This window comes from Sphaerodactylus townsendi, linkage group LG17 (assembly GCF_021028975.2).
Source record: "Sphaerodactylus townsendi isolate TG3544 linkage group LG17, MPM_Stown_v2.3, whole genome shotgun sequence".
Classification (NCBI taxonomy): Eukaryota; Metazoa; Chordata; class Lepidosauria; order Squamata; family Sphaerodactylidae; genus Sphaerodactylus; species Sphaerodactylus townsendi.
In genome coordinates, this window is record NC_059441.1 from 17,442,232 (window position 1) to 17,467,269 (window position 25,038).

A 25,038-nucleotide genomic window follows, 5' to 3' on the forward strand; every position below is an offset into this window, starting at 1 on the left:
CTCCTCAACCACATTCTGCATCCAGCAATTAAAAATCCCGACGCTTATTAAAACAGCACATTTCAACTTCGACAATAACCAGGCAGATGAGCAAATTCTATGAAACCTTTCAGTACAAGACAGGCAAAAAATAAATCAGTAAGCAAACGCTGGCTGCCTTTGGTGTATCTGGGCACACTTTAATTAAATAAATTAACTCATGGAATTTTGTTTTCGAATTGCCCTCCAAAGTCGTCTCCATGTGTAGAAGTTTTAAACAGATTCCTCTCCAGCAGATTCAAAATTTCCAAGAATTCAATTCAAAAGTTTTGCAGCAACCAATCGTGTATTTTATTATAATTGTTCCTATAATTGTTCATTCCTTGCACGGGTTTGGCTATGCAGTCTGTGCAAGGGGTTGGATAAGAAGAGGGTTTTTTAATTTATAAGGAGACTCAGGGTGGCTTATAAGCTCCTTTCCCTTCCTCTCCCCACAACAGACACCTGGTGAGGCAGGTGGGGTGGAGAGAGTTCAGAGAGAACTGTGACTAGCCCAAGATCACCCAGCAGGAATGTAGGAGTGCAGAAACACATCTGATTCACCAGATAAGCCTCTGCCACTCAGGTGGAGGAGTGGGGAATCAAACCCAGTTCTCCAGATTAGAATCCACCTGCTTTTAACCACTATTCTGAACAACCTGAATTATCTTGTTCCACACCGTGGCAAAGCAGGTTGGACAGCAGCACCTGACACAGGTGATCTTGAAGGTTACCTGCTGCTTCTAGGGCATCCAGCACACAGGACAAATGGCCAACGGCGGGTTACACCCCGCCCTCATCTATGAAACAACAGTCTGAAGCACTGAAGCAAACAAGAGCACTGATGGCAGGATTATTGTGCAAATCCTAAATCAACTTGAATCTTCTTTTTTTAAAAAACCCACTGCGCTGCTTGTCTAGTCCTCGTCTAGTTTAGTCCTATATCAGGTAAGCATCAATGCAATATGCTGCCGTCTGAATGGTGCCTAAGAATATGACTGAATGACTGAAGTTAGCTTGTCAAGTCTTCCTCTATGAAGAAAGCAAAAATGTTTCTTACACGGTGGGGGGAGGGCATTTGGCAATCCCTCACTGGCTTACCCGTTTCAGATGGAGTTGCCTACTAGAAGCTAAAATGACTGAGGCTATCCTATTACGAGATGACAAAACTCACTCGAAAAGGCAATAACGTCAGGAAAAGTTGAAGGCAGCAGGGAAGGAGGAAGACCTAACGTGAGATGGTTTGAAGCCACGGTTCCTCCATTTAGAAGACCCTAGCGAGGCTGTCAACGAGAGGACGTTTTGGAGAATGTCGATTCATAGTGTCGCCATGTTGGAAGCAACCTTATGGCACTTAACACTTATGTGTACCAATATCACTTCCATACTTGGTTAGTCAGTGAAGAAGGGGGAAGGTGGCCTTTATGTTTTCATCAGCAGAGAGAAAGAGAGCTCAGAGAGGGCAATAGTAAGCCAGTAGAGAGCCAGTGTGGTATAGCAGGAGGATTCCAATCTGGAGAACTGGGTTTGAGTCCCCACTCCTCCACTTGAGTGGCAGAGGCTTATCTGGTGAACCAGATGTGTTTCCGCACGCCTACATTCCTGCTGGGTTTAGTCACAGTTCAAACTCTCTCAGTCCCACCTACTTCACAAGGTGTCTGTTGTGGGGAGAGGAAGGGAAAGGAGCTTATAAGCCACCTTGAGTCTCTTTACAGGAGAGAAAGGTGGGGTATAAATCCAAACTCTTCTTCTTCAATATAGTTGATATGTTTATTTTATTTCCATCTGAAGCAAAGAGGATTTTGTTGCTTCAATAGATGGGAAAATCCACCGGTTAGAATGCTACTTCAGTAGCAATAAATACAATGTGGCTTTAGTTCATTGAAAGCTCTCTCGTCCTTGAAGTTGCACGTATCTACTCCCAACTACTCTCTTCATGGATCTTCTTCAATCTGATTATCAGTGTGATTACATTGCAAATTAATCACTGATCATCTGTCTCTGGAGACAATTGCAGTTGGTCATGTGGGGAATGAAAACAGAGGCTTTGAGCTTAGAGCTATCATATACCACAAGAGGTTACTGGAAAGTAAAAAGACTGGGGTTCCCAGCAGGTCTTGGCAGGTTTGCAGATGAGGGATTGGTCATGAAGAAGGTACTACGACTTTGGCTGGATATTTTCATAAGCCAGTGAGGGATTATTATGAGCTAGTCCTGAGAAGATGCAGATCAAGTACAAAGGAGACTGATGTTTTACTCTTTGGCTTAGGCGGCCAACATACCTAGATAGCCAGCTGGTGTAGTGGTTAAGAGTGACAGACTCTAATCTGGAGAAACAGGTTCGATTCCCCACTCCTCCATGTGAAGCCTGCTGGGTGACCTTGGGCTAGTCAGAGTTCCCCCAGAACCCTCTCAGCCCCAGCTGAGTCACCAGGTGCCAGTTGTGGTGGACGGGGAAGGAGGGAGGTATAAAAACCAGCTCTTCATCTTATTCGATACAGATTCCGTTTTGAATCATACAGGATCTACTAGATGATGCCCCCACATAATTAAAGTTCCATTATGAAACTTCCAGCATTATTGGATTTCTTTTTAACAGCAGGTGCATTGGAATCTGATTTGGACCAGGACTGCTACAAGCCTTCTTCCCCGCAAGCCATTTTCCCCCTACACAAAATGACCCTGTTGGGTGAACACACCGTTCACAATGGCATACATGGGCAATGTGGAGTCCTGGAAAGCCCACACAAAAAGTTTGGAATTAATTCAGGTGGAGGGGATATTTTTCATGCTAGTAATTCACAGCTGCAACCACTGCTCTACACTTTCATGCCACCCATTCAGATTAGTATAAAAAAGGCTGGGTGAGAATGTCGAACAAAAAAAGTCGGCTACTCATGAACACAAGAGGAGCGCTAGAAAGCAGATGTGGCTACAAGCCATGGTAAAATAATTTGTCACCCTGGATTAAATTACAAGCTTGCATCTTATTTATACTACTTTCTAATTATTTCATAGTCAGTGCCATATAAAAGATCTGAGCTGAAGCAGCTCTTAACAACTTATTGCTTATACTGTTCACCAAATGATTTATTTCCCAGAGCCAGGATGGGAAAAGAGTTTCTGGCACCGAAACAAAAAACATCAGGTGACTCATTTTGATGGTGGAGTGCACAAATACACCAGCTATGCAGAAATGCTAGAAGTTAGCTAGGAGCCTAATTTCCTACAGAGTACTGTAGATGCAGTGTATCCTTGCCCTGAGCTGCAGCCTTCCTCCCATACACACGACATCATTTTGTGCCAAGGGATTGTGGGATAGCTGTGAAGCATGATGTAGTGGTTAAGGTGTCCAAAATGCAGGTTCGAATCCCTACTCTGCAATGGGAACTTGCTGGGTGATCTTGGGTCAGCCTTGACCCTGACCTCCAAGGAATACCGGGGGCATGATATGGAGCCAGGCAATGGCAAACCACTTCTGAACATCTCTTGCCTTGAAAACCCTACGGGGTTGCCATAAATAGGCTACGACTTGAAGGCATTTTATACACATTCACAGTTTCAAAAGGGAAATGCATGAAGACCATCAGATCTCACAGTCGGTTCAGATCCCAGCATCTTCAAGGGTGTCAGATTGCACTATCTCTGTTTAAGATCCTGGAAAGCCACTGCTGCTCAGAGCAGATAATACTGAGCCAAACTGATTCGTCTCACTGTAAAGCCTCATTATATCATCTCACTGTAAAGCAACTTCATATTTTAATACTTCTGATATAATCCACGAACTGCTAAAAAGAAAAAATCAAACACACCCTAAATCACATGCTTTCAAGGAGCTGTTCAATGTCACCATCACATTTAAAAAAACCACTACCTTAAGGATTTTGGAAACCCTGAAACATAACACAAACTGTGCCCTCTGTTGTCGGAGACTCTTAACACAATAATCACTGCGAACGTGTAGTACAGGATGACAGGGCATCTCAGGAACTTGAATCCTATGATGCAGTTAATAAGTTTGCCTTTCACCAGCAGGTGACCTGAGAAAGGGGCAGCTGTTGTGCACTATAAAACAAAAACCAAAGCTGGGCCTTCCTACCTTCTCTGTTTCTAGTGGGAACCATTGCTTGCTAAAATGGAGAAAAGTGGGAAGGAAATCTTATAAAGAAGAAGAAGAGGAGGAGGAGGAGTTGGAGTTTGGATTTATATCCCCCCCCCCTTTCTCTCCTGTAAGAAGACTCAAAGGGGCTTACCAACTCCTTTCCCTTCCCCCCACCACAACAAACTCCCTGTGAAGTGGTGGGGCTGAGAGAGCTTGGAAGAACTGTGACTAGCCCAAGGTCACCCAGCTGGCATGTGTTGGAGTGCACAGGCTAATCTGGTTCCCCAGATAAGCCTCCACAGCTCAAGTGGCAGAGCGGGGAATCAAACCCGGTTCTTCAGATTAGAGTGCACCTGCTCTTAACCACTACGCCACTGCTGCTCTAAGTACATAAGTATAATACATATCTAAGTACCAAGACACAAGCACCAAGACAACTTATGGCAAAGGACTTCAAGGCTGAAACACTTTTTCAAGCAACGTGTGATTGGTGTTTGGAATATGCTGCCACAGGAGGTGGTGATGGCCACTAACCTGGATAGCTTTAAAAGGGGCTTGGACAGATTTATGGAGGAGAAGTCGATTTATGGCTCCCAATCTTGATCCTCCTTGATCTGAGATTGCAAATGCCTTAGCAGACCAGGTGATCGGGAGCAGCAGCAGCAGAAGGCCATTGCTTTCACCTCCTGCACGTGAGCTCCCAAAGGAACCTGGTGGGTCCACTGCGAGTAGCAGAGAGCTGGACTAGATGGACTCTGGTCTGATCCAGCTGGCTTGTTCTTATGTTCTTATGTTCCTAAGGCAAATGAGAAGAAGAGGTGGCTTGCATTTGCCTTCCTCTGCAGAATCCTCCTTGGCGGCCTCTCATCCAAGTATTGATTCTGCTTCGCTTCCAAGACATCCCAACATTAGGCTATACTTGCCACCTCCTAGGTCTCATAATAACTGTGTAATAATAACCCTGACTGTTACAAAAGTTCCTGATTTGAGAGGAGAATTTGAAGAGATCCTGATTTCTGCTGCCCGGGGAAGCCCTGCCCTGGAAACCTGACAACCCCTACCTCCTGCAGCCAGGCAGAGGCATTTTCTCATGAGCAGTCATTGGGAAAGAGACATCAAATATGCACATTTCCTTTAGAGAGGGGCTGTGTTTTACTAAACCGGGAGCTGATGAGAACAGCATCTCGGTTCACGACTGGGAGAACCCCACGTCTCTAGAACACAGGCAAGTCTGAGCCTCGGAGCCTGAACCATGTTCGTAGCTCCCTCTGATGACCACAGAATTCTACACAACATTTTATTTTTGTTCATGCATTCATCTGATAACTCACTGGTTAAGTCCTAATTGCTTCCAAGTGAGGTCAGCAAAGGTTTTCCTTTAAAAAAAAGGGGGGGGGGAGACAGGCTCAACACACATACGAACCACACACTGCACACACTCTGATACACATAAGCATGTGTGCGCGCACACTCACTTGCTTGCACACACCCTCTTGCGTGTGTTGATTTATGGAAACAATTATGATTCTGTTGCAGTCTCTTCCGAGCAAGGAAAGTTTGTAGCTACAGTTAGAATCTCACGTTGCAAAAGGCAGACAACAGAAATGGAATACTTGTGTGTCCAGCTGCTATCAAGAGGAGCAAGTAAGTCATCTGTCTTCTTTAAACCCTCTTAAAACATTTCTTAGCTGAGAACAGAATTTTCCATCCTCATGATTTTGTAATATCAGAGAGCAACGCTCTTGACAGAGGTTTTTTTTTTTCTCCAAGGAATCGGGAAGCATATGGGCAGGGGGTCTTAAAGTATATTTGGACTGTCCCGACAATCACATTCAAGACACCAGAACATTTCTTTAGCAAAAGTCAGATAGATGAAGCAATCAAATGCAGGAGGGACGCAATAGTGAATTGCCACAGAAGAATTTGGCAATTTCAGCTGAATCGCTGGACTCATGATAAAAATGCAAAAGGCAAAAATGCTGATCGCAACTGAAAATGCTGGGTTCGGGTCAAAAAACTAATTGGCTATGTGCATGCTAACTTTCTGACTGTGCCCTACCTACAGAATAAATGGTAAGTTTCTTTGCTTATGTAATGACCATAGAAATTTATGCATACCACTTTCCTCATAGATATTTTGCTTTCAGCGCAAGAGGTGAATTCAAGTAGCAAAGGAAGTCACAGCAGCCAAGATTTTTGCAACCTGTTTCTTTAAAAGGATATCCTGGCAGAAAGAAGACTGAAGGGGACATTTCCCGGGATACCTGTATCTTCAAAACAAAGTGTGGCTCAGAGTTTTGGATGCGGGAGCAACCGTTGGTTGAATATAATTCACGTGAAGGGAGAGAAGAAGTCAATGACCAAAGAGCGACCACCTACTGAGGACTGATTCTTTTTCATTATGTTATTCATGGGCACCCAGAACACTGTACTATAATGCACAAATGGATATTGTCATGGATCCTGCAAACTTTGCTCTACCGATCATATTTTTATGTTATCTTCATGGTGAGCGCGATCTCGTTCGCTTGCAATGACATGACCCCGGAGCAAATGGCTACAAATGTGAACTGTTCCACCCCTGAGCGACACACCAGAAGTTACGATTATATGGAAGGGGGGAATGTCAGAGTGAGAAGACTTTACTGTCGGACTCAGTGGTATATCAAGATCGATAAGAGAGGCAAAATAAAAGGCGTCCCGGAGCCAATCAGCAACTACAGTAAGTAATCTCCCTGCAATTTGGATGGAATGTTTTTTGTGTCTGTCTGAAAGCATTTGTTATTATTGTTATCGAAAGGTATTTGGTTGGGGTTTTTTTCACGGTAATTTATGGCATTTCAGTTATTTCAGACCACACCGATTGTTGTAGTGGACGAATGCCTGCCTCTTAATCATACTGTGAGACATTTGGCCCTGATTTTGAGGTGCGTCATTTTGAATATTTCCAATATGTTGTAGATCGTCTAATGCGTCACCTGCAGCTGGGAGCTATTAGCAGCGGAAGCCTATTATAACTAGCGAATTAAGGTTGTTAAGTCTTAAAGTCTCAAGCCACAAAGCTCTGGGCTCATAAAATATTTGCAAAAGGCATTAAAGAATGTATGTGGCACGTAAGACTACCTATAATTTAATGCCTCTAAATCCATATGCAAACATCCCCTCAGACAACCCAAATTTAAGTAGGGGCTATAATAAAATGGTAGAGTTCTTCCCACAATTCGTCAAACGTAGCACACAGTCTGTCCTAAGCACCATTTTACATCCATTGAAGTCAATGGGTTCAGAAGGTAGCGACTGATTTACTTCACGGTCCTTTATTGTAGCATGACAATTACCTAACTCGAGAATTTATCCTCAAAGTGGAAAATTATGCAAAGTGGCAGCCTTATGGCAGCCTTGCTGTAGAAAACACGCTTCATAAAATATGTATTCTGTCAATATCTTAATGATTATACCTAGATGAGCTAATTTTGTTGAATATAGCACGTATTTGTAGATTCGGGTAGGTATTGGCATGTTGTTTTAAGATGAATTTAAATAGTGGCTTGACATGATCACCCACCATGACTTAGGCAACGCAGGAGCAATCCAAACCAGATCTACTCAGAAGTAAATCATATTTTGTATTGTCGAAGGCTTTCATGGCCAGAATCACTGGGGTGCTGCGTGGTTTCTGGGCTGTGTGGCCATGTTCTTGCAGCATGTTCTAGAAACGTCAGGAGAGAATGCTGCTAGAACACGGCCATACAGCACCCCAGTAAATCATATTTTATTCAAAGCAGTTTACTCCCATGACACCGTTCTTAGGACTGCAGCCTGAAATAACGACCTTTGCAAATAAGGCATCTAAATAATTATGTGGCCCAATCCAAACTGTAATAAGCTGCAAGTCACGTGTCTTTCACAACTGATTTTGGCAGTAGTCAATTTTATTCTTACAATGCATTATTAAGGAATAGGCAACAATAAGGTTCCAGAATCAGGCCAACAATTCTGTCTTTTCGCAACGGTCCGCCCACTGATATAGCCAACGCCAATTTCACAGGACAGAATTTGCCTTGGTATATTTTATACAGAATAATTTCTTGTGAATGTCTGCAATATCCCAGAAACACGAGCTATCTTATCTTACGTCTTTATTTGTGGGTTCCTGTTTCCCTCGATGGGTTTATAGCACCTCATACTGTCTAAGGATGGTACAAATGAATTTTTCTGGAGTCTCTGCTCTACTCAGTTCTTCTTACGTGTTTCACATCTGTCTTGTTAAAAGTCTGTCACACCAAACCTTGAAGTTGCTGTACAAGAAATGCTCTGAAACGAACACTGGTTAAACAAGTTGACTAGAAGTGCTGGGAACTGAAGAATTGTAGATTTCTCTGCAGTCTGTAAACAGATTCAGGTAGCGAAATCTTACTGATGTATATTAGATATAGTTAACATGAACAGGATTGCTGCCTTACGATGTATGTTATATGTATATTTTTTTCCTATGAGATTCGCAGCACAGTTAGCATAAAAACAAACGATCACATAAAGGAATTCTGAATTATGATTTATGCCTGAAACATATCCAATCAGATATTGGGAGGGGTTCCTACCGCACCTGATTTGATGAGTAACAACTCTCTCGAATTCACTTCCCTTGTCTGGCTTCACTTTTATGCTGGAATAGCCATACTGGAGTCACCAGACTAATTTCAGTTTGTTCGACTGAAAATAAGAGTTTTGAAGCATGATCCCGTTCCAAAGTGTTGCAGGTGTTCCAAAATGGACTCCCCAGACAAGCAATCATCGATGGATAGGGCAAATCTAAGCATATTAAAAAATGTTCCCTCCATTTAAAACAGTGGGGGAGCCTTTCTGCATGTGGGGAGACATTCGTTGGAACGTCTGCACGCTCCAGTTGCCACTGGTTTGGGATAAGGGGATCATTGCTCAGCTACAAATATGTTTATGTGTTGACAGCAACCTCTCTGAATTGCCAGTGGAAGTCACAAAATCAAGTGTCAGGAGATACCTCTTGTTAAATTCAGATGCAGACATTCTTCACTTTCTCAATCCAAGCAAACTTAAAAGAATAACCATGAAGACAAGTGTATTTTGACCTATATCTGAGATACAGAACTTTAAAAAAAATATCAACTTAAGAGGGGGGAAAGATGCGCACGTAGGAAAAATAACAAATAAAGAGTCCGTGGGACCATGGGGGAAAGAATGAATGACTAACCAGTTAGAATACAGAAATGCACGGTTTGTTTCCTGATTATACCTGCTTCGGTGATAACAGACATCTGTACCCAACCCACGGCAGCATCTTTTCCAGTGTTGCTCCACTTCCCCCACAGACGAGGTTCTGCTCCCTTGTCACACAAATCAGACATTGTGAAACCAGCGTGATTTAGTGGCTAAGGGGTCGGACTAGGTCAGGATCTGGGATCAAATCCTCACTCTGGCATGGAAATTTGCTGAATGATCTTGGGCCAGTCACACACTTTCAGCCCTGACTCTGGCAAGCATTGGGATGGGAGACCTCCAAGAACTACTAAGAGGCGACACGGAGGAAGGCAACGGCAAACCACAAGGCCATTCATTTTTTTAAAACAGCACTTTCAGACCGAAGATGTTTACATTTTCCCTCATCGGCTACTTCTATGTTTCAAGTTCTGCCCTCCCCCATGTCTTTGTGCCTTGAGGCTCAAATACGTAGTCACTTACATATTAAATCCCATGGGCATAAAACTACCTGGGGAGTAGTGTTCAAATAATTTTTTGGGGGGGGAGAGCTGGGGAATCTTAGGGCTCGAATCATCCCCCAAACCTTCAGGTATCATTCTCACACTTCTTTTTGCAATTACTCTTCTACCTAATATTTTAACCCCCAGTCCCACTGAGAGCCAGGGTGGTGTAGTTGTTAAGAGCAGGTGGAATCTAATCTGGAGAACCGGGTTTGATTCCCCATTCCTCCACCTGAGTGGCAGAGGTCTACCTGGTGAGCCAGATGTGTTTCCGCACTTCTCCATTCCTGCTGGGTGACTTTGGGCTAGTCACAGTTCTTCAGAACTCTCTCAGCCCCACATATGCCTCACAAGGTGTCTGTTGTGGGGAGAGGAAGGGAAAGGAGCTTGTAAGTCACCTTGACTCTCCTTACAGGAGAGGAAGGTATGGTATAAATCCAAACTCTTCTTCTTTTTCTTCTAGTGTGAGTGCCTCTGGAGGGCATGATTTGGCCCACAAAAATCAGGTCCCTCAACCTAGGGAGTCTGCCCCTTAAAAAAAGTCAAGTATGGAATCGCAAACAGTGCAATCCTATACACACTTACCCAGAAGTAAGCCCCCATTAATACACTGGGACTTATTTCTAAGTAAACCTGCACAGAATTGCACTGGAAGTCTCTTACTTCCGGGGGCTTTCTGGGAGTGCTAAAATGGGTGGGGTGAGTGGCTGGTCGACTGAGTTCAGCGTGGGCTTATTTCAGACAACACACAGCCATGCGGAGTCCCCCTCCACACACTGAAAAAACCCGCACCTCTCACGTCTTTGATGCCCCACCCCAAATGCATCCCTGATATCTGGTCCCTCCCCTGAGCACCATTTGCTCATTCATTTCAATAGGAGCGCCTGCATTTTAACTATCTTAGACAAATCTAGCATTCTGGATATACATGTTTTTGGAAGTTCCTGCTAACTCCAGCCACCCGGGGCCAATTTGCCTACTTCAACCTTGTGCTGAAAGAGCGCGGGCAGAAAGTGTGACATCATCACTATCACCACGTCTGGACTTTCTCATTGTTAATGCTGCAGATTTCCAAAGCTGGAACGTGTCGGGGGCTTTCTGGTTTCAATCTGCTGTATAAAAGCAGACTGTCAAGAGTGCAGAAGAACACAGAATTTACCCATGACCAAGTGGTGCATTTGGGGAGATCTCACACCAACGTAAAAACGAACAGTCGTAAAAATGAACAGTTGAGCTGCTAATGCTGAAAAAAAAAGTGTTTTGCAAAAGCGTAGTTCATCTAGGTAATACACAAAATGGAGAGCGGCATACCACCCAACACTTCACAGATGAAGAGAGAGACATGCTTGAAATGCTCCAGTTCTCTTGCCAAGGATCAATGCCCAATTCCCTCCCCTCCTTTGAACACACTATTACATACTGATGAAGGTTCCAGTCTTCGGGCTGTGTTTAATTTACTCCACAACAATTTGTAACTGGCTGGCTTAGAAGCTAAGAAGAGAGTGTTCTTTTAAAGGTACAGGAGAACAAAAGTACTTTTCTTACAATCCTTCATCCATGGTTCTAAGTCAGTGATGGCGAACCTATGGCACGGGTGCCAGAGGTGGCACTCAGAGCCCTCTCTGTGGGCACGCACAAACAGAGTGCCCCCCACACACACACATCTAGGCTGGCCTGGGCCACTGGGCCCGATTATTAGCATTAAACCGAAGACCTAGTTTTGGGGAAGCAGTGTAGGTAATCATGTTAAGCGCTATTAAACTAAAGCGCAATCCTTTACCTGGGAGTAAGCTTGGTTTCTGGCAATGGGGCTTGCTTCTGAGTAAACCCTCCTAGGGTCGTGATTCACCCGTTGGAAGAGTTGCACAGTTGCTTTAAAGCAAAGCCATTGACTATCACCAAGCTTACTCCTGAGTAACGCACCCCTTGGAGCCAACCGTTTTTCTAAACGAAAACCTCAGTATTCAGGTTAAATTGCCGTGTTGGCACTTTGTGATAAATAAGTGGGTTTTGGGTTGCAGTTTGGGCACTCGGTCTCGAAAAGGTTCGCCATCACTGTTCTAAGTACTTCAGCAGCTGCAGTGTATGTAGGCTGAGTACCACATGCTGTCTTAGCATTCATGTACATGTAGAAGAAGAGAAGAAGAGTTTGGATTTATACCCCACCTGTCTCTCCTGCAAGGAGACTCAAGGTGGCTTACAAGCTCCTTTCTCTTCCTCTCCCCGCAACAGACACCTTGTGAGGTAGGTGGGGCTGAGAGAGGTCCGAAGAACTGTGACTAGCTCAAGGTCACCCAGCAGGAATGCAGGAGTGTGGGAACTCAGGGGGAGGAGTGGGGAATCAAACCCGGTTCTCCAGATTAGAATCCACCTGCTCTTAACCACTACACATGTGTGCTATGGAGACAAAACACATCAGACAGTTAACTCCTAGGGCAGTGGTTGCGAACCTTTGGCACTCCAGATGTTCTGGACTACAATTCCCATCAGCCCCTGCCAGCATGGCCAATTGGCCATGCTGGCAGGGGCTGATGGGAATTGTAGTCCAGAACATCTGGAGTGCCAAAGGTTCGCCACCATGGTCCTAGGGAGAAAGTGAAACCCTGAGGGATGTGAGTAAATCACACTAGTGAAATTTACACAAGTTATCTGCAAAATTGAAAGGTGGGGGCTAAATATTGACCAAGATATATCAAGTACAGGTACCACATAAGAGACTACTGGCTGGCCTTGGTATACAAAGACAGGCGGGACACATAGAAGCAAAACAAACTCTTCTCTTGTTAGGCTAAAGGGACCATTATGTGCTGGTGAATGGATCCCTTGTTGCTTTTCACTTTAGCTGATAATATGAGCATCAGTTCAAAGTATTGTCAAATTTTTGAAGTTCTGCCGAATTTTTCCTGAAGGCTGATTTTTAGTGCAGTAGTCGCAATGTTACAAAGAAAAGAAGACTAAAGGCTTGTATGCATGTGTGTGTTGGGGGGAAAGCTAAATTCCACTTTCACATATGTGTTTCTCCCTGAACAGCTGCGGCTTCAGCAGGCTCTGATCCTGGGTTTCTTTTCAACCCAAAAAGGACACAGTTGTACTCAGCTGGTCCTGCCGATTCCGGCCAATATATAGTTCTCCATTTAAGAAAATTCCGATGAGCTACCTTCATAACTGCGCGTAGTTGCTTGAAAGACCCGTCTAACTCCCATTGAGAAACACTGGGTTGACCTGCCCTCCACAGACCAACTTCGGTCCCTTCTGCATGTGCAGAATAATACACTTTGAAGCTGGATTTTGTCTCATGTCTGTTTCAGCCAGTGCTTCCTCTATGGCAGTGATGGCGAACCTTTTTGAGACCGAGTGCCCAAATTGCAACCCAAATTCCACTTATTTATCGCAAAGTGCCAACCCAGCAATTTAACCTGAATGCTGAGGTTTTAGTTTAGAAAAAAACGGTTGGTTCCCTCTTCCTCGGCCCCACCCGCTCGAGCAGGTTGCCTCCAGCAAGTCCCACGCGCACCACTCTGTGCCTCTCTAGCATCTCTGCCTCCTCTATGCGCCCCCCCCAGGCAGCAGCCACCTGGAGCACAGGCACCAGGCCCGCCAGCCGAGTCCTCCCGGCTCACCGTGGTGCATGCATATCGTGCTCAGTGGCCTAGGCCAGCCTAGATGTGTGTGTGGGGGTGTGTGTGTGATTTTCCACCCCCCCCCCACATGACGAACTCTGTGTGTGCGTTCCCACAGAGAGGGCTTCGAGTGCCACCTCTGGCACCCGTGCCACAGGTTCGCCATCACTGTTCTATGGGAGTGGGAAAATCCAGTTTCAAACAGTTGTGAAAGTGGATTAAAAGTGCATTATGCTGCAGGTGCGGAAGGGGCCTGAGTTCTGTGCAGGCGCCAGGTCAGCTGCTCTTTAGCATCTCAACTACCTGTCCTTTGCATCACCAGCTGATCCTTTTAACTAGACGTGCCAGGAACTGAACTGGAGACAATCTGTAGGCAAAGTTGGTTTTCTACTACTGAGCCACACAGACTCAAATTGGAAGAAGAGGCCTGAGCTCTACGCTTCAAGACATGTCATCTCATTTAAATTAAGCCTTGGAAGGATCTTGGCAACTTTTGTGGTCGTAAAGTTAACATCTTAGCACTGTAGTGAATATTCACTGCACCCATACATCACTATGAAGCCGATATAAATTAAAGCTTTGAAACAATAAGCAATTTACATATCTGTGATAACCATCTTAGTTCTTGGATCAGTTGCAGTAAAAAGGGGGGGAAATCTGCTTTTACTAGCAAAGCTCCTTCTTGGACATCAAGTCGGTGACTAGGGAATAAACTGGATGAATAATGATGGAGCAGGCTACCAACAGCAACGAGAGATCGTTGTGCAGCTGACATGAGTTATGCAGCCCTGGGAATTGAAGCGCAAAGTGGAAGCCAAAAGCCACTCCCATAGAAGAAGCGCTGGCTGAAACAGATGTGAGACAAAATCTTCACCTCAAACTGATGTTTCATGTCTCTTTCTTCATGCCCTTCCTCCTTGCCCACTTGCCAAGGAAGTGCCAGCTCTTCCTTGTCCACACCTAGTCCACACTCAATGATTTCTAACAAAAATCGCAGTGCTGCAAGCATTAGCCCTATGTATTGTCGAAGGCTTTCACGGCTGGATTCAACTGGTTGTGCTGTTTTCCGGGCGGTGTGGCCGTGGTCTGGTGGATCTTGTTCCTAACGTTTTGCCTGCATCTGTGGCTGGCATCTTCAGAGGTGTATCACAGAGGGAAGTCTGTTACATACTGTGTCCAGCATTAGCCCTGGTTAACAGTAAGAGCTTTGGGTTGGGAATGTCCCATGCCAGAGCCCATGAACCTGAACTTGGCTTCAACGTTAACATTGGCAAGACAAAAGCATAGTATCATACAATCATAGAGTTGGAAGAGACCCCAAGGGCCATCAAGTCCAACCCCCTGCAATGTGGGAACGCACAATCAAAGCACTCCTGACAGATGGCCATCCAGCCTCTCTTTAAAAACCTCCAAAGAAGGAGACTCCACCACACTCCGAGGTAGTGCATTCCACTGACAAACAGCCCTGACTGTCAGGAATTTTTTTCTGATGCCTAGGTGGAATCTCTTTTCCCTCACCTTGAACCCCTGACTCCTGGTCCTAGTCTCTGGAGCGGCAGAAAACAAGCTTGCTCCCTCACCGACATGGCATCTTAACACGGATATCATGTCACCTCTTAACCTTCTCTTCACCAAACTAAACATCCCCAGCTCCCTAAGTCTCTCCTCATAGGAGGAGGAGTTTGGATTTTTATCCCCCCTTTTTCTCCTGTAGGAGACTCAAAGGGGCTTACAATCTCCTTGCCCTTCCCCCCTCACAACAAACACCCTGTGAGGTAGGTGGGGCTGAGAGAGCTCCGGAAAGCTGTGACTAGCCCAAGGTCACCCAGCTGGTGTTTGTGGGAGTGCACAGGCTAATCTGAATTCCCCAGATAAGCCTCCACAGCTCAGGCGGCAGAGCTGGGAATCAAACCCAGTTCCTCCAGATTAGATACACGAGCTCTTAACCTCCTACGCCACTGCTGCACGGGTTCTGCAGCATGTCTATGTTGGACTCTGTATTTGCACAACTTTTTGTTTAAACTGGGTAGCCACCTGTGCAAATCATCCGTGTATGGTTAATAAGCCCAGCAGGAGAGCGCTGGCTTGAGTCAGCAGTCCCTGACATGCTAAGTAGGCCCCAGGAGCAGCCCAATATAAATGGGGTGCAGAGTGAGTGTAAGGTCTTGTGAGGAAGTCTTCCTGCCTTGCCAACACTGTACATAAAGCAAGTCTTACTGTGGGGTGGATTGGCCACTGAACTTAATGGGATAGTCCCAGGCGGCCTGCTGAACAAGTCTGATCTTGCCTTCGGCAAGGCTCACTGAATTTGGCTTGCTCATGGGCCATTTTAGTTTCCCAGGCTGCCCCTGGCTCACCATGTCCACCATTCCAGTCCTCTGTCTGCAACACGATTAAACTAAAAAGGAAATAATAATACTCACCTGTCTTCTGTCAGACTCTCGAACGTGGAAATAACAGAGACGGCAGGAAAGTCCTAAAGCAGTTTATTTCTTGCAACGCGTAGAGTAACAAAAGAAAGCAGGATCTGAGCTAGACAGCTCAGATCCAGGACCTATATCCTTCAAACCCCCCCCTCCCCCGTTTCGCCCCACACCAAATGTCCCTTACAGTTTCTACAACATTTGCACTACAGAGCTTCAAAGAACCTGGGAACCGTTCACACCTTCTCGCAGATGAGCTGGCACCAGGAGGTTGCCAGGAAGGGAAGAGGGAAACAGGAAAGCATTTACAATTCCCACACAGCAAGACATCCAGGCACTGACAGGCATGGTCCTGACATCTTACAGGACTGATGCAAAAATTACTGGAATTACACAGATGTTAAACCGCTTTAAATTCACAAAAGTTCTATGTAAACGTTGTTAATAACAGCAACGACAAAAAAAATGAATATTTAAAATAGTTCTACCCCACGCCCCTTTCCTCAAGCTCAAATCCACTGATCTGATAGCAGCCAAGAGGGGAAAATCTTTTATTCTGTGTTCTCCGCATATGAGTATTGATTTGATTTGTTTCTGCTGCCTCTTTAATTAGTTTAATTTTTTTTGTGTGTGGTCTGGAGTGCTCCAACATTCTGAAGCACACACACCCGTGTAACTCTATTTCCATATTATTGGAAGATGTGTTCAAACCTTTTTTTTTAAATGTAGCCTGACTTACAGGGGTCCAATCAAATAAACAGAAAGGCTGCACTCGTTCAAAACAGCTACATGATAACAACTTCGTATTTTAAAGTATTGTAAGCCAAGAAACTCAGATCATGAAATAAAAATAAAGTATTGCTATTTATTACTCTGTTTAGCTTAGGCCAGGGGTCTGCAACCTGCAGCTCTCCAGATGTTCATCGACTACAATTCTGATAGGATTTGTAGTCCATGAACATCTGGAGAGCCACAGGTTGCAGACCCCTGGCTTAGGCAGAATAAAAAAAGACTCTCTTTTTCCATTTCTTGCATATTTGTCAATTTTTGGAAAGTAAACATTTCTGGCACGACCATTCTATATAAGAGGGTCGCATTAGAGTGGCCAAGTCCCTGTTCTATAGCTGCTGTATCGTTAAGCCTACAGAAGTTTCATAACACATGACATCATTTGTGTGCACGGAAAAATTCCTCTGCGCAACAATTGGTGCTGAAAACTTGGAAACGGATCTTGACAGATGCAGCTGACAACCGCACGCACAATTCACAAAAGGCAGAGAAATCACGATGCAATTAATATGCTCATTGATCTGTTCTGCTTTTAGCTTGTGAAATTAAAAAAAGAGAGAAAAGAAAAATTAACTTCCGACAGGATTTTTTGATGCACCTTCTATTGTGTGGTTTGACTCCATATTCCGCTGAATTTGCCCAAGGGAGAGACTCTAAATGTACGGTTGGTCGAGTTCTTCAGCTCGTACGAACCAATATGATTCTATTCAAATGTGTCAAATTATATGACAGGCGTTTCTGGAATTAGCTCTTGGAAAAAAACACTGAGACTAAAGTGAAGTTAAACAGATGGTGTGCTGGGAAAATGTAAAGTGGGCTTCACTAGGGATTCCATTTACAGTATATTGCATGTCACTCAAGTGCTCTTCTAAAAACAAGCAGAAAGAGTTGCTTCTGACAATCCTGGGGATGCGGCAGAAGAGAGAGAGCGCTGGCAGAAAAGAGTGGCAATTGGAAATAATAAGTCTCAAGCTCTTATTATGTTGGGCAATCTGGGAGTTCAGAACTCAGCTTTCTCCAGCTCCAGTTGTAGTGGTATAGTGGTTAAGAGCAGGTGGATTCTCATCTGGAGAACTGGGTTTGATTCCCCACTCCCCCACCTGAGTGGCTGAGGCTTATCTGGTGAACCAGATGTGTTTCTGCACTCCTACCTTCCTGCTGGGTGACCCTGGGCTAGTCACAGTTCATTCAGAACTCTCTCAGCCCCACCTACCTCACAAGGTGTATGTTGTAGGGAGAGAAAGGGAAAGGAGCTTGTAAGCCCCCTTGAGTCTCCTTACAGGAGGAAAAGGTGGGATATCAATCCAAATTATTATTATTATTCTTTAGTGGGGCAGATCCAATTAGCTCTTTCTAAGGAGTAAGCAAACTTGGGCAGAAGGAGGGCTGTGCAGGCCCCCACCATTGCTAGGGAGAAAGCATAGTCTACCACTCAACTTATGGACTTACCCAAAGAGTTTTAGACTAGTGTTCAATGTTCTCATTTTTTGGAGGGGGGGGGGTGGTAATAAAAAAAGGAGTCTAGTAGCATCTTAAAAACTAATTGTAGCACAAGATTTTCTGGTCTCCTATGAAACCTTTGGGAGATGCTGATGAGCATCTCAGATGTTTCTAAATTAAAAAAATAGTTCCTTTACCCCTTTCAGTCTGGTTTCTCACCTGATGGAAGGGCAGAAATTGGTGTAGAAGTCTTGGAGTCTTTTCAGCACATGGAAACGAGATAAGGAATATTTCTCCGACGATCCTAGTGAATTTCTCAGTGGTTTTTGATGGGGTTGGCTGTGCTGTTTTGTTTGGGGGCTTTTTTTGAACAGCTGGTAGCAGGTGTTGGGGTGACTCTCCAAAGAGTTCACCATTGTCTATCTTCTGGCACTGGGAAGGTGGACATTGGAAAAGCTAACTCGATCTTATGGGAACTGGTGCATAGCCAAAAGGCTCAATGTTATCAACAGCTACTGACTGAGACCATCTGTAGGTTTGGATTTGGTTATCATTGGTATACTAGGGACATGCAGATCTTTAACTAAACATCTGGATGCTACTGTCTCTGCCCTGAACCAGTGGTCGAAGCCACAGCTAATTAAAACTGAACCCATACAATATGTACGACCTCCCTATCCTCCAGGGTCATGCAAGGGAAGGGGAGTGAGGGGTGGCATGCAAGGGAGGGGAGGGAGGCCCAGCATCTGGACATGGCCTACCCACCCTAGCAAAGGGAGGGGTGGCAAGCAAGGGAAGGGGAGGGAGGAGACCCAGCATCTGGATATGGCCCAGCCACCCTAGCAGAGGGAGAGGGAGGGAGGGGTGGCATGGAAGGGAAGGGGAGGGAGGGAATAAGGGGTGGCATGCAAGGGTGGGGGAGGGCCTGGCATCTGGACATGGTCCACCCACCCTAATGGAGGGAGGGGGAGGGGAGGCATGCAAGGGAGGGGAGGGAAGGGGGCCTGGCATCTGGACATAGCCCACCCTAGCAGAGGGAGGGGGAGCGAGGAGTGGCATGCAAGGGAGGGGACAGAGTGAGGGGTGGCATGCAAGGGAGGGAATCCTTGCAGCTGATATTGATGGGAAATCCTCAGGGGAGTAACATGTCTGCTCTAGATGAAATTGAAATAGATGTTTAAAGGGAACATTGAAGAGGATCCAGGGCTTTTTTATTTTGTGGAAAATTTGGTGAATCCATCGGATTTGGCTCTTGTTTGGCTGGAGGCTGTTATTTGGCTTCAATCTGTTGATTGTTACTGCTTGATGTTTTAATTTATTGTCCTTGGGAATTGTTTTATCTGGATATGCTGAATACAGGTGACATGGTATAGAACTAGTTTCAGCAGACGAGCAAGCAGTTCTGAGGAGAAGAAAAGCGATTGCTTTCCTCAAATTTTATTTAGAGAAGCACTGAATGTACACTCAACTGTATGGGCTCCGCTTTGCTGCAGGATAAAAGTGAGTGCGTACAAATATCAGGAGATGACTCAGCTCGGGAAGTCCTTGAGAAATTCTGCCACTGTTGTTTAACAGTTTGTTTAGTCAGACCTTTCTGCATAGTGGATTTTAGAGAGCCAGCATGGTACAGTGGTTAACAGCGAGTGGACTCTAATCTGGGGAACCAGGTTTGATTCCCCGTTTCTCCGTATGAGTGGCAGACTCTTATCTGGTGATCTGGATTTGTTTCCTGGCTCTTCCAGATGCGTTTCCGCACTCCTACATTCCTGCTGGGTGACCTTGGGCTAGTCACAGTTCTATCCAAACTCTCTTAGCCCCACCTACCTCACAAGGCGTCTGTTGTGGGGAGAGGAAGGGAAGGAGTTTGTAAGCAAGCAGGGTATAAATTCAAACTCTCTCCTCCTCCTCCTCCTCCTCCTCCTCCTCCGCCACTACTACTGCTACTACTACTAGAAGGCCTGTGTACAAACATGCAGATAACACCCCAAAACTGGCCAATAAAGGCCTTGGAAGCACACCGTTAAAACCTGCTCAGAGATTTCAAAGCTGGCTTTGGCTACTACCACACTAAGGTGCCCCCATAAGTTACTTCACTTTCAGCACATCCACCAACATTTTTGTTGTTACGCATGCGTATGAAAAATGGGCGCCCTACATGCAAAAGTACGAATGATCATGCTTGAATATGTTTGCATGGAAACAGCATTTATTAATATGCCCACACTTGCAGAAATTAAAGTGGAACCATTGCCAGCCAAGGTGACTTAACAGTTTTTGTCCTCGGTCAATAAAATATTCTAGTGGCTAACAATAGTCTCATTTAAGGAACCTTACAATATTCAGGCAAAACAGACCAAAAGCAGACCAAAACAGTCAAATAATGTATACCTGAGCAAAACAAAAAGCTGTTAAAAACATCTTAAGTTAACAAGGTTTAGGTTGATGATCATGTAACCACAAAGGAGATGCCCCCAGCTTAAAAGCCATCAAGACACTAGCAGAAATGGGGGGGGGGGGGCACTCCACAAGAGGTGGGCCAGGGAGTCATGCAAAAGCATAACAACATTTTTGCCAAGTACCTAAAAGACAGCAGATTCGATACCAGACGAGCTTCTGCAGGGAAGGAGTTTCCACAGTCTTGGCACAACAACAAAAAAGGCCTGGTCTCTGGTGCCCTCCCACCTTGCTTTTGAAAGCTGCAAGCACTCCAGGCCGGAAAATTACCCATATTGTCTAATCCTGATCTTCTTTTATCCTCTGCCTCTCTGCTTTGTCCCTATCAAACGGACTTCTGCTCTAGATGCCCCTCACCTGCATTCTCACACAGACCCCCTTCTTGCTTGATTTGCAATCGTTCAAAAAAAAAAAAAAAGAGCCAAGTATAACATCTAAATCCAGCTCTCATCTTGATGATTTATTATGAGTAGCTGGCACGGCGACGTACCTAACATAAAATCCCTTTCCCACAAAGCATCTCCAGCTGTTTTCCCACAATGTAGCTACAAACCAGTTGTTTGCCTTTGCAATCTGCAGAGGAAGCAAGTTTTGTACTATAAACACCTTGCTAAAACGCATTAACGGCGTTTGGTATTGTTTCTAGATTTCTTTCTCCTTTTTTTTTGAGGAAAAACAAAATGCAAGAACACGAACGAAAATACTGCCAACAGTTTCTGGGCACAAAACTGCCAGTTCTCCATGTCAGTCCTAGCACTCTAATCTGGAGGACCGGGTTTGATTCCCCGCTCTGCCACTTGAGCTGTGGAGGCTTATCTGGTGAACTAGGTTAGCTTGTGCACTCCCACACACGCCAGCTGGGTGACCTTGGGCTAGTCACAGTTCTTCGGAGCTCTCTCAGCCCCACCCATCTCACAGGGTGTTTGTTGGGGCAGGGGAGGGAAAGGAGTTTGTAAGCCCCTTTGAGTCTCCTGAGAGAAAGGCGGAATATAAATCCAAACTCTTCTTCTTCTCTACCCCATCAAATTGGTGCTTGACCCTAATGCAAAATAAACCATACAAATCTGAAATTCTATAAAAAGATATTTCTGGAAATGAAACCCATTTATCCAATCAATTTATTGCAAATATTCTATTCCAAGTAAACAAACCCAGCAAGCATATCTGTGCATCAAACATCATGCAAGAAAATGTATGAGTGGAGGACTTAAGGCTTAACCAGGGAAAGCCATTTCCCACCTTCTTTGCCTTTCTCATAACTAGACCCTTATTCAGGAGCTGGTCTCCATTCAAAAGGGCATTACTGGTAGTCCCTTCCGCACATGCAGAATAATGCACTTTCAATCCACTTTCAATGCACTTTGCAGCTGGATTTTACTGTGTGGAATAGCAGAATCCACTTTCAAACAATTGTGAAAGTGGACTGAATGTGCATTATTCTGCATGTGCGGAAGGGGCCTAAAAGCAAGGGAATGGGAGCACTAAAAGTTATGGCAGTCCTCCATAATTACAGATAACACATCAGGGCTTTATGTGAAACAGTATAGTCAGAGTTGAGATCAACTATCACTTAATTTGACCTCCTTGGTCCGTAGTCACGAAGCAGCCCACCACTATATTTCGCTCTAGATTGTCCAAAGAATTGATTGCTTGAGTAGCATTTCTTCTAAATTTCTGGCTGGACCTCAGAAGTTTTTGTTTGTAGATTCTGGGGTAGAGAAAAGGACCTGTTCTTTATCAATGCCTCTCCTCTTTGCCTATGGGCCTCAGAGTTGCTGAAGTTATTCAAAAGGGTGCTCAAGTTTGTTTCCATCTAGCCAAACAAGGGGAAAAAGAAACAAACAAGAAAACATAGACCCAGCAACAGAAGCAGAAATAGCTTTCATTGCAGAAAACAATTAGCATCATGTAATTTAACAAAAGCAGCACGAGATGTTAACTAGTGCTGGCAAGTGCCAAACAATGGTTTCTGATACTTATTAACCAATAAAAAGACAAGCTTTGGAAGGCTGGCCCATTTTCTTTTGCACAGAAGATCTGGGAAGGACAACTGATGAGACATTTTAAAGTAGTAACAAATGAGATCCTCTGTTTCTTCTGGACCACAGGGGCAAAATAGGGCAGCATATGGGATACTAGTACATCTCTCCTTCCTAATAGCTGGCACTGAGATACAAGTTAAGAAAGGGCTCCTTTTAGAGCAGTGATGGCGAACCTTTTTAAGACCGAGTGCCCAAATTGCAACCCAACCCCCAGTTATTTATCGCAGGGGCCAGCCTGCTCTAGCCTCAGCAAGTCCTGCGTGCACCGCTCTGTGCCTCTCTAGCATCTCTGCCTCCTCTGCACCCCCCCCCCCTCGGGCAGAAGCCACCCAGAGCACAGGCACCAGGCCCGCCAGCCAAGTCCTCCCTGCTCACCACAGTGTGTGCATGTCGTGCTCAGTGGCCCTGGCCAGCCTAGATGTGTGTGTGTGTGTGTGGGGGGGGGGTGATTTTCCACAGGGCCAAAGAATGTGCATGCCCACAGAGAGGGCTCCGAGTGCCACCTCTGGCACCCGAGCCATAGGTTCGCCATCACTGTTTTAGAGGGTAGTAACTCAACTGAACAAGATAATCTTTGCCCGATTTAGGTATTTAAACAGAGCATATCATGGGGCAATTTTATTGCCGCCCAGCATCCCATCCCATCCCATCCCATGCTGGGTGGAAATATTATAAATTCTTTGACATAAACTCTAACTTTGCCAGATCTGTTTAAAAAATTGGGCAACAGGTCTAGTGAAATCCAGGGCACTGCGGCATTCGAAAGAGACTCTGATACCAAGTTGGTTGGTGTGAGAAAAGAAAATAGATTTTCTTCCTTGAGTCACATTTGGCCATTGTGTTTTCTGACACTGAAGAAAGATTTACCCAATAATTAACATTTACCTACAGCTATAACACAAGTCTCTGCTCTCAAAGCAAGTAGTTATATGTTTTGCTAAATTCCCAGAGCTTCATATTGCTTTAAAATACCTCCAAGTGCCAGAAAACATCCCAATTTTGATTAATAATACCCTCTTATCCCACATTATATTGAATTTGCTACAAATTGAGGAGGAGGGAAGGAGGAGGAGGAGGGGTGGGTTGAGAGGCCAGTAAAATTTAAGGAAAGCCATCACTGCTTCAACCCAAAGCCCTCTGTCTTGTAGGCCCTGAGGAACTGACCTCAGTCACACAGGGCCTGGTCTCAGAGAGTTCCACCAGGTTGGAGCCAGGGCCAAAAAAGCCTGCCTGAGGCTAGCCAGACGTTCTTGGGGCCAGAAACTACTAAGAGGTTACTTCTGGCAGAGCAGTGGTGGGATCCAAAACTTTTAGTAACAGGTTCCCATGGTGGTGGGATTCAAACTGTGGCGTAGCGCCAATGGGGCTGGGCGGGGCACGACAGGGGTGTGGTCGGGCATTCCAGGGGTGGGGCATTCCTGGGTGGGGCTGTGGCAAGGTCGCAGCCGCTGCGCCGGTCCTTGGGCGGGAAACGAATGCACGCAGGCGCAGGCTGCCACGCACGCCAGTGCACCTCCTGCTAGACTGCTTCAAGTTCTGTGCGCTACTGCTGAGAGGAGGGGCGTAACTAAGGCAAAAATCATGTGGCAAAATCACCAATTAGTAACCCCCTCTCGGCACACACAAATAATTAGTAACCTACTCTCGGGAACCTGTGAGAACCTGCTGGATCCCACCTCTGAGCTTAATGCCCTCCGGGGCAATATGGGAGATGCAGTTGCGTGGATACGATGGTCTCAGAATGCTCAATGCCTTAAAACCAAACCTTGACCATGAGCCGATATTCAACCAGTAGCCAGTGCCGATGGCAGAGCACAGGGCGAAAATGTGCTGTTACTGGGTGGGGTCCCCACATTCTGGTCCAGCTGTCACTTCCAGAGCAGCCTCAAGGTCAGGTGGGCGTACAGCAAGTTACAGTAATCCAGCCTAGAGTTAGTTTGGGCTGCCTCTTCTGACGCATGAGCTCTCCCCAAGTTACTAATGTTTGATAGTTTATGAAAACCAAACTGAGGTAGCCACCAGACCCAGTGTAAGAAACCACACCGGAACATATCCACTGCTCAGTTTTAAAAGAATGCACGTTTCTGCTTTGCCTGCGCATTCCTTATACCACTGAACATACCTAATGGGTGTCCCAAACAATACACGGCAAACTTTGACTACTGTAATTGCCGCTATCATTTAAATCAGTTACTCAAACCCTGTCCACAACGCTTCACTCTTTCAACGGCCTTCATATTTATCAGATCACCTTTGCACGCAACTGGCGGAACTTACGCCAGTCAAGTCCAAAGCAATTCAGTGTTTACATATCATAATACAAATTAATGTGTCCAGGAGCATTTAACGGGAAACAGTAAAGTAACACAAGGTCCTTTTGAATGTTTAGTTAATATTGTTTTGATTGCTTTG

General features: G+C 45.2%; 2 protein-coding genes across 4 annotated transcripts in view; one reads left to right on the forward strand and one right to left on the reverse strand.

Moving 5' to 3' along the window:
- FAM227B (family with sequence similarity 227 member B) overlaps positions 1-25,038 on the reverse strand; it is a 91,300-nt gene that overhangs the window by 24,635 nt on the left and 41,627 nt on the right. The gene's annotated exons all lie outside the window — the stretch shown is intronic.
- The window catches only part of FGF7 (fibroblast growth factor 7), a 39,416-nt gene continuing 19,965 nt past the window's right edge, over positions 5,588-25,038 (forward strand). The window contains exons 1-2 of one of the 3 annotated variants that reach the window (XM_048481804.1): positions 5,588-5,764; positions 6,253-6,842. In XM_048481804.1, the coding sequence (XP_048337761.1) occupies positions 6,557-6,842 (286 nt within the window). In that variant the 5' untranslated portion in view covers positions 5,588-5,764; positions 6,253-6,556. Of the gene's footprint in view, positions 5,765-6,063; positions 6,194-6,252; positions 6,843-25,038 lie in introns of those variants that run through there. The other 2 variants (XM_048481806.1, XM_048481807.1) reach the window with 2 other exon arrangements.